At 41.6% G+C, this 16,880-nt stretch overlaps 1 protein-coding gene and 1 long non-coding RNA gene across 3 annotated transcripts in view; one reads left to right on the forward strand and one right to left on the reverse strand.

Moving 5' to 3' along the window:
* Window positions 1-3,497, forward strand: part of CLNK (cytokine dependent hematopoietic cell linker) — a 166,140-nt gene extending 162,643 nt beyond the window's left edge. The window contains exon 19 of the mRNA XM_086705446.1: window positions 1-3,497. Within this exon, the coding sequence (XP_086561572.1) occupies window positions 1-147 (147 nt within the window). The 3' untranslated portion in view covers window positions 148-3,497.
* Window positions 126-16,880, reverse strand: part of LOC147582114 (uncharacterized) — a 27,219-nt gene continuing 10,464 nt past the window's right edge. For both annotated transcript variants that reach the window (XR_015250595.1, XR_015250594.1), the window contains exon 3: window positions 126-253. This is a non-coding gene — a long non-coding RNA (uncharacterized LOC147582114). The remainder of the gene's footprint in view (window positions 254-16,880) is intronic.

Here is a 16,880-nt window from a genome sequence, read left to right on the forward strand (position 1 = left end):
AAATTTAATTCGGTGGAAGACATGATCGAACACTACAAGTATTTTCCCATCGTACTAATTGACGGGAAAGATAAAACTGGAATCCGCAGGGTGCAATGCTACCTAACACAGCCGCTCTCCTTCAGCAGATGCTTCTCGCCGTGGTAGCCTGGGCTCTGTGTTCTCTCCGGTTCAGGGGATCCGATGCCTCCACCCATTTTCCAATGATTTCAAAAGATGACGTTCTGTGGCTTCGAGGGATCACTTCCTTGACCTCGGAGAAAAAGAAAAACCTTTTACCATGGAAACTGGAAACTCAATCTCGGTTTCGAAAGTTCAAGCCACAGAAGAAATATCTATAAGAAGCAAAAAAATAAAAACTGGCTTTTAAAAGCGTATCATCCAAAGAGAAAACTGTAAATGTGGTCCTCGTGCCTATGTCACAGATGAGACATAAAGGTGACAAGAAGGTTTGCTGAAATATTTGCCATTCGCACAGGACAGATCTATGTGAGACTCCCAAGTTTATGCTCTTTATAGGCCCTGCCCCTGCCTTTATTTCTGGAGTGGTAGGACTTGTGACTTTAGATTTTTGAGATTCCTCAGGCTAAAGATATTGGTGAACGTAAGCTCTATTGTATTTGTGATCCTGGAAATTCAAGTGTCCGGACGACTGTAGTAGAAAAGGAGACTGCTTGTGAATATCACCTGGAGGAAATCAGAAATGCTCTTTCTGGAGGAAAGCAGAAATGCTCTGGTGTGAAATGGCCATGGCCCAGACTCCAGGACTCTGTGTCGAGTGGCTTGGAGACAAATGGAATTCACAGATTCGTAGTCAGGGAGTAAGCTGAAGTCTGAGTGAAAGTTCAGAAAAATTTCTTTTTAATTCCCATGGTGGACTTCCCTTCAAAGGAAGAGAACCGTCCTCAGATAAGTGTGACCCTGAAGGAAGATTGCACGCCTCCTGATATTGTCACCTCCTAAGGCTAAGAGGATCTTATTTGATTGCCATTTTACAATACAGACGAGGAAAAGAGGCTCAGAACGGTTACTGATCTCACTCCATGTAGGAAGAGAGCCCACATTTTTATCCATTTCGCCTGGCTCCTTCCAAGCACACCTTCCCAGGTACATTCCCTGTAGAATTGAACCATCAAGTTGAAAAGCTAAATTAAGGAGAGAGAAACAATCTGAAAATACAGATTTACCCACATGAAAATGTATAAATAACTAAACTCTTTAGTGAAGTAAGTTAAAAGAGAGAGCTCTGGGTGAAATGAATACACATAATGACTTCAAATGTTTTCAAAGCCTGTACGTGAAATTTATGGAATATTTATGCAGTGGTAGCTCTAACGCAGAAGTCAAGTCAAAAATAGAATTAGAAGGGGAGAGATAACAATGGAAACAACGCAAAACCATGCTCCGGATCATCTCATCTGAAATAGCAGCCAAGGAGTGCCCTTAAAGGGGCCCCGACCATCCACCTACCAACAAGAGAGCACAGGCTCTCTGCTTTCCCAAGGTCAATGGGAAGTAATGCCTCTGAGTCAGGGCAGGAGCATTTGATGAAGAAGCTCCTTGTCAGTTAGAGCTCTTGATACTCAACTGAGCCTACCTTAAAGTGCGCCCACACAGGATAGCACATGAACCAAGAAGCAAGAGTGTCTAGCACAGGGCTTGGCTACTTCAGGAGCAGACTGCTCAGAACTGAAGACAGTGTGGTTGTTGCTTGCGCTCAGCTGGACCTCCAGGCTGGCGTGGAAACAGGCTGTGCAGAGGCCACAGCTCTTGTGCAGGAAGAATCAGACCCTCCTTCTATAAAGCTATGGGGAGACGGTGGAGAACTCTGATTTATAGCTCAGAGCCTGGAACCTGCTTCGGATTCTGTGTCTCCCTCTCTCTCTGCCCCTCCCCTGCTCGTGCTCTGTCTCTCTCTCTGTCCCTCTCAAAAACAGATAAACATTTAAAAAAAAGAAAAAGAAATTAGCCATCTTAAAATAAAAATCCCACAATGCTTATACATAGGGAAATCTCTGGAAAGAAAAATACAAAATATTGGCAGGGTTGCTTTTAAGATGATTAGGGTTTGATGTTAGTTGGGTCTTCTGGAACTCAGATGCCAAGACAGGAGTTAGACGTGCAAATATTTATCGGAGGTAATGCCTGAGAAAGATAAAGGGGAGAAAGAACAGGACGAGGCAGGGAGAGCCTTCGGGCTGTGATGTGGTCTGATCTCTTATGAGAAGGGAGAGGGAAGGAGGGAGACATGAGTAGGAAAGCCATCCAACCGAAACGCAGCCCTGGCAGAGTGCTGGCCAGTCCAGCGGTACGATCCAGAGCAAATAGTGCCCATAGTGGAGACAGTCCCATGTGGGGCAGAAATGGCTAGGTCCTAGTGCAACACCATGTAAGTCATTGCCAGAGGCTGCCCAGGAAAAACACAACCTTCAGCTACCATGGGAGATCCAGAAGGCGCTGCAGCAGGAGGCTGTTGGACAACTCACTGATCAGCAACTTCTTGTTTCAAGAGCGAGCCAAGTGGCTCGCCACCATGCCTGCCACAGTGACTCTGGTTCTCGGCGTTAACGGTGATAAGGACATATTGCTTGTCATTGATTACTGAATAGTAAGGGTATATAAATTTCAATTGTATTTTGTTCTTACAGCAGTTTTGTAAAGAAGGCAGGACAGGTATTCTTAACCCATCGTATAATTGAGGACACTGTATCTCCTTGGCCCAAATCTTACAGTGACATAGTTATGGCTGAACCAGCGTCTTCATACACAGTGCTATTCTGTGTCTAGCTGCCTATTGGATCTGTATTCAAAGTTCAATGATTTGGGTGTGCCTGGCCCAAATTCCCAAGGGGGTTCATCTCTCTTCAACTAGTATTTCATTTGCAATTGAAAAGTGTCACTTGATTCCTAGGCTCAATAGAGGAGGGAAATCTTAGCTTTATCTGATTATAGCATCTATGCATTCAAGACATTTCTTTGACTGAATAACTATCATTCTGGATCAATTTCTATCTCGCTCATCTTTAATAATACCTCGCTGTAAGCAGTTGTTTCTATAGTGCATATGCATTCATTGCTAAGCACTCTTGAGACCGTTGCGATTCTAGTGGTGAATTAAAGGGCAGAAACAGACGAGTAAGAACCCAATAAATAAGATAATCTACTTTACTGTATTTCCATTTTAATACTTATCACTGAGTGTTTGTCAGTGAGGCCAACGTTAGATATGTTGATGAAGCTTACTTGAGATGGTTTTTAAAAGTTTTGAACCAGAAGATTTTAAATTTTTCCAGTATTACTCAATGGAAAATTCCCCCACATGGGTATATGCCTGTGGGAGAGGATGTGGGGGTGTGGCTTGTGAGTGTGTTTGAGTAACTACATCAGAGCTGAAATCGGTTAAGTCTTCTGTGCTGATGACACAGAAGAATCACATTTTACCCCATGGTGAAGTTTAGCCCATTGTCATGTGTACACACATAAACACATTTTTATAAGATGGTCTGTATTGTATCTGATTAGCATTATATTTGTGCATCCATTTTTGTATCCTAATATTTGTCCTAGCTAAGCACATTTACTTTCTTTTGAACATTCATGATTTATAGCTGCTCTAAAATAAATGAAAGCAAACACGTAATTAAATGTCATAGTATATCTGTAACTGAGGGTTAGAGAAAAGATTCAAAATATAGTTTAATTTTGTTCATTGCATGCCATGCCCTAGCAGCCTTAAAGCCCTTTTGAAGTCATAGTTAGGATAAACCTATGCCAAAATTTCTAAAACAATTTTTGACATATGAGCATTAGCCCACACTAAATCTGGGGACTAAAGATGAAAAATACCTAATCCCTGTGGGCTAAGGGTCTGGCAAGCAAGACACACACGTCATTAAAATTGTGCAACAGAGAATAATACATTTGCTAATTCTCTCCCCTGTGCCACCACTGTATTCGTAGACACATTGCACTGGACGCATGGGGTGGGCGCAGGGAGACTTACCGAGGGGAGACGTTCAAGCAAAGAGTTGAAGGATAGCCCTAGAACCCAAGCTTTAGAGGTACAAATACTTTGTCTATTTCTGAACACTCCTCTCTTTAGGGCTCTATTCTAGACCATGCTTTTTTTTTTTAACGTTTATTTATTTTTGAAAGAGAGAAACACACACACACACACACACACACACACACACACACACACACAGTGTGAGTGGGGGAGGGGCAGAAAGAGAGCAAGACACAGAATCTGAAGCAGCCTCTGGGTCTGAGCTGTCAGCACAGAGCCCAACGCGGGGTTCGAACTCACAAGCGATGAGATCATGACCTGAGCCAAAGTCAGACGCTTAACCGACTGAGCCACCCAGGCACCCCTATTCCAGGCCATTCTTGGCAACTGTTAAACAATGGCTACCTAGCTAATGGGTACAAGAACACAACAGAATCAGCATCCCGGTGGGGAAAGGACAGATGATCTATTAAGTGGTTCTGGGGAAATGTGTTCACCATACAGGAAAAAAAAAAAAAATACAACTATGTACCTACTTCAGGTAACATACAAAAATAAAATATCCATGGATCAATGGCTAAAAGTGAAAAGAAAACTTTAAATCAAGTACTATATTTTCTTCTAGTAAAATTTTATGATTTGGGGATAGGAAAAGAGTTCCTAAACCACATGGGAACATGAGGCATAAAGGGAAAGACTGATAGATTCATTACACCAAAGCTTAAAAGGTTTGCAAAAAGTCAGACAGAGTCACAAGGCACTTAAACAACTCAACCGAAGTATGAGCAAAGAATATAAACAAACCATGCACACACAAAATGAAAACTCTTAGGCCTGGAAGATGCCCAGAACTGCCATCCTAACTGGACAGTGATGGAAGTGACACAGATCGCGAGAGACGCCATCAGGGAATGGAGCTATCTTTAAGGATAAATGATGTGAAACCTAATGGAGCAGAGCTGGTGATGGAAACCTGGCTCCCTTGGTCCCCAACTGCATAGCTGGACGGTGACCCACACGAGGCAGATCTTAGCCAGAATGCTTAAAGAGAGGCCAGAGGCTTAAAGAGTGGGCAACCTCCTTGAGAATGGCCAGTGGGCTTCCTGTCTGCACACGGACAGAGCAAAATAGGCAAATGAAAGCTAGACCATTCCTCTGTGCTCACTGAGGGGCTTGTTGAAGCCAAGGGCAGTTACGCAGGAGCCTCCCCTGGCACGCCCAGGCTTCATGGCCATCCGACAGCTACTTCCAAAACAGGAGCTGGAGAAACATTAGTTAAAATCACAATTACAGGGACGCCTGGGTGGCTCAGTCAGTCGAGCATCAGGCTCTTGATTTTGGCTCAGGTCACGATCTCACCGTTCGTGGGACCGAGTCCTGCATCAGGTTCTGTGCTGACAGCGTGGGGCCTGCTGGGGATTCTCTGTCTCTCTGTCTCTGTCTCTGTCTCTCTCTCTCTCTCTCTCTGACTCTCCCCTGCTTGTACTCTCTCTCTCTCTCTCTCTCTCTCTCAAAATTAATAAACATTTTAATAAATAAATATAAATAATTATATAACCCTCTCCACCCATCAGATTGGTCAAAATTAAAGACTTCACATAATATCAAAAGCTGGTGACGCTCTAAAGTAAAATTTCTCAACTACCGGTTGGAACATGAATCAGTACAGTGCCATGGAAAGCAATTTAAAAATAGTAAAATATAAAAGGTATGACCCACTGCAGTAAGAATTCCAATTAAAACGTGACTAAATCTGAACTTAACCTTTCTCTCTGGAAACCCCATTATAATGACAATAGAGAAAATGAAAAGTCGAGAACATGTGATAAAGGGAATGGAGGAAATGATGGCAGAAGAGGGACATCAACAAAATTGGGGGTGAGGGAAACTATAAGGACAAATAGTAACTGAGTTAACAAAACAGAAAAAGCTAAAATGTAAGCCTGCTAGGAGGAAATTCCACAAAAAAAAAAAAAAAAAATCAAGCAGGTTCCCATTATAAAAATCTGGAAAGACTTAGAAATTGGAGTCACTAGTTACCCTTAAATGCTGGTAAAGGGTCTGGAGTGCAAAGGGGATTCACTGATGGCCATTAGGAGAATCCGTTATGACCAACACCCCTCCCCTGGGAAATCAGCAGCTTCCTCAGCCAGACCCTCTCACCCTGGTGGTCATCCAATCCGGAGCATACCTGCAGAAAATATTTAGAAGGAGGCACAGAGGATCCTGCTGAAAATGGGAGGCGTGTGCTGTCCTGAAACACAGGGTTTAAGTTAAAGTTTCATCCCCAATGTTTATAACTACAACCCTTTTAAGCCCTTGGTTCCCAGGAGAAGCAGACAGAATGACAGCCCTAGACCGAGGGAGCAGAGTAATTTCCTACAAATAGGAGCAGGTGCTGGTCCCCAGCAAAGAGGAGATCCCCACCCCACCATGCTACAGTGCACACCCAGGCGCAAACAAGTTCCAGCTAGCGTTTTGTGCCTCGCTCTTAAATACAGTCAAGACCTTGGAGGAGACCTTCTAATGTGAAAGACATTAAACAAAACCTACAAACCAGATAAAGGGTCGGCGGGGGTGGGGGGGGAACCCAAGGGAAAAATACACTGTGGGATGCTGAAGAAAACTACAAAGAGAATAGTGAATATGACCAGAGAGATATAACACTGAATCCATGAAATATGAACAGAACGCTGTTGAGATAAATATTCAGAAGCCAAAACCAAGAACACTAAAAGGAAAAAAAAAATCAGCAAAACCACAATGATAGTTGGAAATTTTAACACACATCTCTCAGAAACTGATTAAGTGAGCAAAAATTACTAAAGCTACATGGGGCGTCTGGGTGGCTCAGTCGGTTGAGCGTCCAGCTTCAGCTCAGACATTGTTTGAAAAAATCAAATATGATTGATTCAGGAGCTGAAGCTCCTATGCCTGGGTGACAATGTAATGTGGAAAACCAGAGACTCTTGCTTGGGAGGAGGTGGTCAGAAGCAGACTGCTAAGGCTGCTGTTGCAGGGTCTTTGCAGGAACTCAGAGGTGACTGGACCTACTGAAGTATCTTGAACAATTTTCCAATTAGTATACGTGTGGTTGTGCTACTAACACCCTTGTTCTTCAAGCTGCCATACATATCCTTAAAATAAAGTTTTATTAACAAAATAAAAAACACTCAACAAAGAAAAGCCCAGGACCAGATGTCTTCACTGGAGAATTTTACCAAACATTTCAAGAATAATTAACCCTAATCTTCCTCAAACTCCTCCAAAGAACTGAAGAGCTGGGCACATTTCCACACTTCTCTCTGAGGCCAGAATTACTCTTATATCAAAGCCAGACAAAGGCACAAAAATAAAAGAAAACTAAAGACTGATATGCATGATGAATATTGATGCAAAAATCCTAAACAAAATACTAACAAACTTCACAAAACAGCACATTAAGAGATTATATACCATAAGGAAGTGGGATTTCTACTTGGAATGCAAGCACTGTTCAACATACGGAAATCGGTAAATGTAACACACCACATTAACAGAACAAAAGGCAAAACCCACGTGATCTTCTCAACAGATGCAGAAAAAGCTCTTGATGAAATTCAACACTCTTTCATAATAAAAAGAATTTTTTAAAAAGCACAACACAATGGATATAGGAGGAAAACTGCCTTAACAGATGACAAGCCCATAGCAGACATCACACTCAACTGTAAGAGACTGAAAGCTTTTCCTCTAAGAGGAGAAACAAGGCAAGGATGCCAACTCTGGCCACTACTGTTCGACAGAGTACTGGAAGTCCTAGACAGAGCATCACCCAAACTAGAAAGGAAGAAGTATATTATCTCTGCTCTCTGATGACATGATCTAATATGAAAAAAAAGAAAAACCCTAAAGATTTCACATGCAAGGAAAAAACCTATTAAAACTCATTTAGCAAAAGCTGAAAGGTACAAAATCAACATTCAAAGGTCAGGTATATATATATTTCTATATACTAATAATGAAACATTTGAAAAGGAAATTTAAAAACAATCCCATTCATGATAGTAGCAAAAAGAATAAAATACTTACAAAAAAAACTAACCAGGGAGGTGACAGGCTTGTACGTCAAAAATGACAAAATATTGGGGCACCTGGGTGGCTCAGTTGTTTGAGGGTCTGATTCTTTATTTCAGCTCAGGTCACAATCTCACAGTTTGTGAGTCCGAGCCCCTCACTGGGCTCTGTGCTAACAGTGCGGAGCCTGCTTGGAATTCTCTCTCTCTCACTCTCTCTCTGCCCCTCCCCAGTTCATGCACACACACACATTCTCTCTCTCTCTCTCTTTTTCTCCCTCTCTCTCTCTCTCTCAAAATAAATAAACATTTAAAAAAAAACAAGATATTGCAAAAAGAAATCAAAGGAGATACAAATAAATGGAAAGATACCCTGTGTTCGTGGATTCGAAGACTTGATATTGTTCAAATGTCCATACCACCCAAAGCCATCTACAGATTCAATGTAATCCCTATCCAATGCCATTTTTTGTGGAAATAAAAGAAAACCCATCCTAAAATTCATATGGAATCTCAAGGGATCCAGAACAGTCAAAGAAATCTTGAAAAGGAAAAAGTTGGAAGCTTCACACTTTATGCTTTCAAAACATGCTACAGAGCAACAGTAATTAAGATGGTGTAAGCACTGCCACAAAGACATATCTATACACCAGCAGAACAGATAGAGAGCCCAAAATAAAGCCTTGAATATATGGCCAAATGATCTTCAACAAGAGTGCCCAAACTACACATTGGGCAAAGGACGCTTTGTTCAACAAACGGTGTTTGGAAAACCAGATATCCGTGTGCAAAAGGATGAAGTTGGGTCCTACCTTAGACCACATACAAAAATGAACTCAAAATGGATTACAGACCTAAACAAAAGATCTAAAATGATACACCTCCCATAAGAAAATGTAGGAGAAAGCCTTCAGGACATTGCACTTGACAATGATTTCTTGGAGTTGACACCAAAAGCACAGGCAACAAAAACAAAAATTAACAAATGCGACTACATCAAACTCAAAAACTTCTGTGCAGCCAAGGAAGAATCAAGAGAGCAAATAGGCAACCAATGGAAGGGGAAACATATTTGCAAACAACATATATCTGAGAAGGCATAAGTATCCAGATTATACAAAGGACTCCTACAACTCAAAACAACAACAACAAACAAGCAAATAACCTGATTAAAAAATGAGTAGGGGCTCCCGGGTGGCTCAGTTAAGTGTCTGAGCTCAGCTTGGGACATGATCTTATGGTTCGTGGGTTCGAGCCCCACATCAAGCTCTGCTGACAGCTCGGAGCCTGGAGCCGGCTTCAGATCTGTGTCTCTCTCTCTCTCTCTGCACCTCCCCTGCTCACACCCTTCTCTCTCTCTCTCTTCTCTCTCTCTCTCTCAAAAATAAACATTAAAAAAGAATTTTTTTAAGTGGGTAAAGGGCTTGAACCGATGTTTCTCCAAAGATATACATTCTCCATTCTCCAAATAGATATACATGGAAAGATGCTCAATATCACTAATCATTAGAGGGATTCAAATTAAAACCTCACACTTGTCAATATGCTTATTTTTTTTTAATTTTTTTTTTCAACGTTTATTTATTTTTGGGACAGAGAGAGACAGAGCATGAGCGGGAGGGACAGAGAGAGAGGGAGACACAGAATCGGAAACAGGTTCCAGGCTCTGAGCCATCAGCCCAGAGCCCGACGCGGGGCTCGAACTCACGGACCGCGAGATCGTGACCTGGCTGAAGTCGGACGCTTAACCGACTGCGCCACCCAGGCGCCCCAGTCAGTATGCTTATTAAAAAAAAATAAATAAATAAACAAACAACAGAAAATGACAAGTGCTAGAGAGGTTATGGAGAAATTGGAACCCTGTGCCCTTCTGTTTGTGGGAACATAAAATGGTTCCGCTGCTGTGAAAAACAGTGTAGAGTTTCCCCCAGAATATTAAAAACATAATTACCGTATGATCAGCAATCCCACTTCTTGGTGTATATCCAGAAGAACTGAAAAACAGTATCTCAGAGACATATGCACACACACTCACTGCAGTGTTATTCAAAATAGTTAAGAGGTGGAAGCAACCTAAATGTCCATCAACAGATGAATGAATAAAGACAATGTGGTATATCCATACAATGGAATATTACTGAGCTTTCAAAAGGAAGAAAATCATGTCGTATTGTACAACATGGATGAACCTCAAGGACATTAAGTTAAACAAACCAGGCATAAAAAACACAAATACCACACAAGATTCCACTTGTATGAGGTACCTGAAGTAGTCAAACTCATAGAAACAGAAAGTAGAATGTGGTTACCAAGGGCTGAGGGGGAAGAGGAAATGGAGAGTTGATGTTTAATGAGCATAGAGTTTCAGTCTTGCAAAATGAAAAAGTTCTAGAGATCTGTTGCACAAAGACGTAGAAATAGTTAACACTACTGCTCTGTATACTTGAAGCTGGTTAAGACTAAGTTTTATGTGATATGCTTTTACCACAATTTTTTAAATTGTATTTATTTACTTTGAGAGAGACAGAGCCAGCACAAGCAGGGGAGGGGTAGAGAGAACGGGGATGGGGGAGAGAGAATCCCAAGCAGGCTCCATGCTGCCAGTGCAGAGCCCGACGTGGGGTTCAAGCTTACAAAACTGTGAGATCACGACCTGAGCCGAAACCAAGAGTCAGACCCTTAACTTATTGAGCCACCCAGGGGCCCAACTTTTACCACAAATTGTTCTTAAATGTAAAAAAAGCAATTGACAAAATGTGTGCGTCTCTGTGTGTATATCCAGCAATACATATAATAAAGTAGGACTTATCCTAGGAAAGCCATGTTGGTTTAACATTTGAAAATCAATGTAATTTTCCACATTAACAAACAAAGTGAGGAAAATGATTTGATCATCCCAGTAAATGTAGAGAAAGCATTAGAAAATAATTTACTACTGGGGCGCCTGGGTGGCTCAGTTGGTTAAGTGTCCAACTCTTGATTTCAGCTCAGGTCATGATCTCACTGTTCATGAGATCAAGCTTAATGTCAGCAGAGTCTGCTTGGGATTCTCTTTCTCCCTCTCTCTCTGTCCCTACCCCACTTGTGTTCTCTCTCTCTCTCAAAATAAATAAATAAACTTAAATTTTTTTTATTAACTTATAATAAAACTTGTAGCAAACTAGGCATAGAAGAAAATTTACTCAGTCTGATTTAAGGGAATCTACAAAAACCTTCAGCTAACATGACACTTAATGGTGAAAAATTGAATGTTGAAAAGGAAAAGATGAAATAGCATCTTTAATTCATTCTTGCATCCTTGGTATCTGGGAGAAGCCCGTGGAAAAGATAGAAGACAGGTGATCTGATTCAATTTCCTTATAAACATGAAATGATAAACCTCTGGGCAAAGAAGCTAATGGTATTTGCTGGAAGGAGAATCCCTACCTGTGGACAGGCTTGCTTATAATAAACAAACCTGGAGCCTATGCATTTATGGAGCATTGTTCCCTGGAAAATGTTAGGTACTGTTGGAGTATAAAACAGAGATGGTTTCAAGACTTAAATGGTTCACATGTGTGTGAATTATGTGACCTGCATTCAGCATTTAAAAAGTCACAAGGGCATATCAGATGTCACAAGAAAGGACTTGAAGAGCTCTGCTGTGTCAGCGGTTCTGAACCTGTTCCTGCCTCATCCGTGTCACTGGACTGCTCTAACATCTCTGAATTGTGTGAGTCTGCTTTGATAATCTGATCCCCGTTTTATCTCAAAAATGTTCACCCTAAAATCAGGAATAGGCAAAGATGTTTGCTCTCACCACTTCAACTCATCGTTATGCTAGAGATTCTAGCTAGCGCAATAAGGCAAGAAAAATAACAAACAGAAGGCATGCATATAAGAGGGAGTAAAACTGTCTTTATTCAAAGATGACATGATTGTGTATGTAAAAAAAATCCTAAGAAACCTATGAAATAAACTATGAGCATAGTAAGTTTAGTAAAGTCAAAGGATAGAAAGTTAATATACAAAAAATAATATTTCTGTCTCTTAGAAACCACCAATTGGAAAATAATTTTTAATTCCGTTTTGAATATCATGAATATAGTTAGGAATACACTAGATGAAAGATGTACAGTATCTTTCAACCAAAAGCTAAAATCATTGCTGAGAAAAGTTAAGGAGGTCTTAATAAATGGAGAGAGGTTCCAAATTCATGATCTGAATGAAAGACTCTATATGGGTAACATGTCACTTCTCTCCATATTTATCTAAAAATCCGGGGTGCCTGGGTGGCTCAGTCAGTTGGGCGTCCGACTTCAGCTCAGGTCATGATCTCACAGTCTGTGAGTTTGAGCCCCACGTCGGGCTCTGTGCTGACAGCTCAGAGCCTGGAGCCTGCTTCGGAGTCTGTGTCTCCCTCTCTCTGCCCCTCCCCTGCTCACGCTCTGTCTCTCTCTGTCTCAAAAATAAATAAAAACATTTAAAAAAATTAAAAAATAAAAATCCTAGCAGAATTGTGTAGAAATTGAAGAGGTGATTATTGGGGCGCCTGGGTGGCGCAGTCGGTTAAGCGTCCGACTTCAGCCAGGTCACGATCTCGCGGTCCGTGAGTTCGAGCACCGCGTCAGGCTCTGGGCTGATGGCTCGGAGCCTGGAGCCTGTTTCCGATTCTGTGTCTCCCTCTCTCTCTGCCCCTCCCCCGTTCATGCTCTGTCTCTCTCTGTCCCAAAAATAAATAAAAACGTTAAAAAAAAAATTAAAAAAAAAAAAAAAGAATAAAAAAAAAATGAAGAGGTGATTATAAAATTTACATGGAATTGCAAAGGAGGTAAGTCTGGCCAGAATAATCTTGAAAAGTGAAGACCAAAGTTTGTATTAACATGAAGACGAAAAAATACATCAATGAACTGAGTCCAGAATCCATAGTTTTACACAGGTATCGTCAATTGATTTTTGGCAAAAATATCAAAGTTATTCCGTGGAGAAAGGATAGTGTTTTCCATAAATGGTGCTGGAAAAACTAGATATCCATGCGGACAAAAAAAAATGAACTCAATTTCACACCAAATAAAACAAAACAAAAATTCAGAAATAGGTCTTAGATATAAATGCAAATTCTAACACTATAAAACTGCTACAAGTAAACAAGAGTACACTTTCTACCTTGGGTGGACAATTTGTTGTGCCACCAAAAGCAAACAATCATCAAGGAAAAACTTAAGAAATTGGATTGCATCAAAATTTAAACTTTCTGTTCTTCAAAAGAGACAATTAAGAAGGTAAGAGGCAAGCCCCAGGTTGACAGAAAACATTGTATGTACATTTGATAATATAGTTCAGGTCTAGAAAACACAAAGAACCACAGATCAATTACAAAAGACTTGAAGAAACATTTCACAAAATAATATATATAAGTGTAAAAAAAAGTGGATTCGATGGTATTTTTTTTTAATTTTTAATGTTTATTTATTTTTGAGAGAGAGAGAAGAGAGACAGAGTGTGAGCAGGGGAGGGGCAGAGAGACAGGGAGACATAGAATCCAAAGCAGGCTCCAGGCCCTGAGCCATCAGTACAGAGCCCAATGCAGGGCTCGAACTCACGACCCGTGAGATTGCGGCCTAAGCCGAAGTCGGACGCTTAACCGACTGAGCCACTCAGGTGCCCCCTATGGTACTTTTAACGCTCATTTGCATTAAGGTTTGCCCAGGATATCAATTTTCTCTTTTCTGAGAAGTGAAAAATTGTTCATCTGAAGCATTTTAAGGAGAAAATTAAAAGGAAGGTAGAATCGATAGGTTCAGGGTTAAGGTTGATTTTCCTTATTTCATCTTTTGGTTGGGAGTTTCAATGATGTGAAAGAAAAAGAAGGGAACAAATCTAACAAAATGAATAAACTTCAAAGTTTTATTTACAACAAAGGGAAAGGGAAGATGAATGATGTAAAATTCAGGCGCTTTGCAATTGTGATTTTTGTTAATTTCTCACCCCCGCAAGTTTTAGGTGACCATTTACAGATAGTGAACTTTACAAGAAATACGACAATCAGGTTGCCATATATGACTGTGCCCTTTGGCCAGTGTTTGTGAGTCCCTGAATTTCTTAAAGGGGAAATGGCTTTGAATCAGGAAACTTGAAAAAACCATTCACTCTTCTGCTTCTTCAGAGGGATGTTGATTCTTTTTGAAAGTTGAAACCATCTTTGCAGTGGAGTATCAAGTATTCAGTTTTATCTCAAAGTCCTGGTAAAGGCACCAAATGAAACCTTCTAAGGGCTCCCACTGTGTATCACTTTCTCTCCCAGGTGCACACCGCCACAACAGTGGGCCAGCAGATACCCGGACTTCATACAGAACCCAGAACTCTGGGCCTCCCTCTCCTTGCCTGCAGGGGAAAGGGATCCCTGTGCTTCCTTTTTCTTAGAGCTGGGGGCTGAGCCGGTGTCTGGAAAATGTAAACCACTTAACTTGGTGATCTGCCCCCCTTAAAGAGTTATCAGGGTTGCGGCTCAAGTCCGTGCCTTGGCCAGAAGTCGGCAAACTTGCGTGGGGCCTGTGCAAGTGTGATTCGGAGGTCAGCAGGCTTTCCCCTGTCCGGGCTACGGGCACCGGCCGCTGTTGGAGCTAACCAATCTTCGTCCCTGAAACGATGGCATAAGACACTGTTTCAGAGTCAGCAGTGCAAAGACAACTTTCTGTGTCTTTCCGGCCAGGTGAGTTTGGAGTCAAAATGTCATTCCATTAATCCAAAAGTTAACACATTGACAAATATATTAATTAAATTTAAAAAAAGATACGGAAGCGGCCAATAAACATATGAAAAGATGCTCTGCATCATCAGTCATCAGAGAGATAAAAACAGTTGAATATGGTGGCCTCTGGAGAGCCAAAAGAGAGAAAGATGAGAAAGAAGGAAAGTGATTCCTGCTCTCCATCATAAACTTTTTAGTGCTATTTGACTTTACAAAACTAGAGAGGGAGGGTGTGCATGTTAAAGTAAAACTTAGATTTTAAGGCACGTCCCATGAAGCCAATGTGTCCATGTGGTGCCATGTGGTACAAAGTAATTTATCCCAAATGTTCGAATGAAGGACGCTTTCTGAGGTGACTCCTTAGGCAGGAACAGGCAAGGTGAAGGAAACAATGGATGGTGAGGTGCCCAGAAACCTGCAATGGTGGGAACCCGTCAACCTTGTTTAGGCCTCTTTGGACCAGGAGAGACAACAGAGGTGCTGGGGCTCCGGCACAGCCGGAACAGGGGAGGGGGAGATGCCCAGAGGGAAGGACAGACCTACGGCCAGACATGAAGCACGGGGACAAAGAAAGAGGTCATGAAAAAGTACCCGGACCCTTCGTTTCTGCCCTCTAATCTCCTGCCAGAGCCTCCACTGGCCACACCCAATGGGAAGGCGGTGGATGGGGCCGTCTCCAGGGAACAGCATCCCCGGACAGAGCAGCCAAGGAAGGATGGAGAATGGATGGGAGAGGGCAAATGGAGCACAGCAGGCAAAACCAGCATTTCCACTTTTTGGATGCCTCCTTGAGAAACTCTTGCACATTTGGGATGGGATGTGCACAAAAAGACCTACACAAAAGACCCTTTAATACTGTCTATATCGGTGAGATGCTAAGTTCCCTTGGCAGAAACCTACATAGCCATTAGGAGGAAAGAACTAGATTATATATTGCAACATAAATGAGTCTCAAAAACCAATGCCTAATACTGTTGCAGTCAATGTTGGGGGTGGGGGGGCGGTGGGGAGGACTTGATCTTATTTATTTATTTTTTATGTAAATCCTAGTTAACATACGGTGAAAGAATGGTTTCAGGAGAATTTCGTGATTCATCACTCACACGTAACACCTGGTGCTCATCCCTACAAGCGCTCTCCTTAATGCCCATCACCCATCCAGCCCACTCTCCCACCCACCTCCCCTCCAGCAGCCCTCAGTTTGTTCTCTGTATTTAAGAGTCTCTTACGGTTGGCCTCCCTCTCTGTTTTTATCTTATTTTTGCTTCCCTTTCCCTATGTTTCATCTGTTTTGTTTCATAAAATTCCACCTACATGTGAAATCATAGGATAGTTATCTTTCTCTGACTCATTTCCCTTAGCATAATACATTCTAGTTCCGTCCATGTTGTTGCAAATAGCAAGATTTCATTCTTTTTGATTGCCAAGTAATATTCCATTGTATATACATACCACATCTTCTTTATCCATTTGTCAGTCAGTGGACATGGGGGCTCTTTCCATAATTGGCTATTGTTGACAGTGCTGTTGCAGTAAATTTTGAAAGCACATAAAACAATACCATGCAGTGTTCACAGGTACTATAAGAGATAAAAAGTATGAATCCTGAACTGTCTGTGCACACAGTACATACATGATGTGGATATAAGGGACTGGGAAGCAAAAACAACAGTAATAAACTACATTTCGAGAACTCTAATATGTGCCAAGTACTGTTTTAAGCACTTTTAGATGTACTGGATGTTTTTTTAAAGATTTTATTTTTGGGGCGCCTGGGTGGTGGCTCAGTCGGTTGGGTGTCTGACTTTGGCTCAGGTCATGATGTCGTGATCTGTAGGTTCGAGCCCCGCATCGGGCTCTGTGTCGGCAGCCTAGAGCCTGGAGCCTGCTTTGGATTCTGTGTCTCCCTCTCTCTCTGCCCCTCCCCCACCCATGCTCTGTCTCTCTCTCTCTCTTTCTCTCTCTCTCTCTCAAAAATAAATAAACATTAAAAAAATGTTTTTAAAAAGATTTTATTTTTAAGTAATCTCTACACCCAATGTGGGGCTCAAACTCACAGCCCCAAGATCCAAGAATCGCATGCCCCACC

This window comes from Puma concolor, chromosome B1 (genome assembly GCF_028749965.1).
Source record: "Puma concolor isolate L17-30 chromosome B1, mPumCon1.1.hap2, whole genome shotgun sequence".
Classification (NCBI taxonomy): domain Eukaryota; kingdom Metazoa; phylum Chordata; class Mammalia; order Carnivora; family Felidae; genus Puma; species Puma concolor.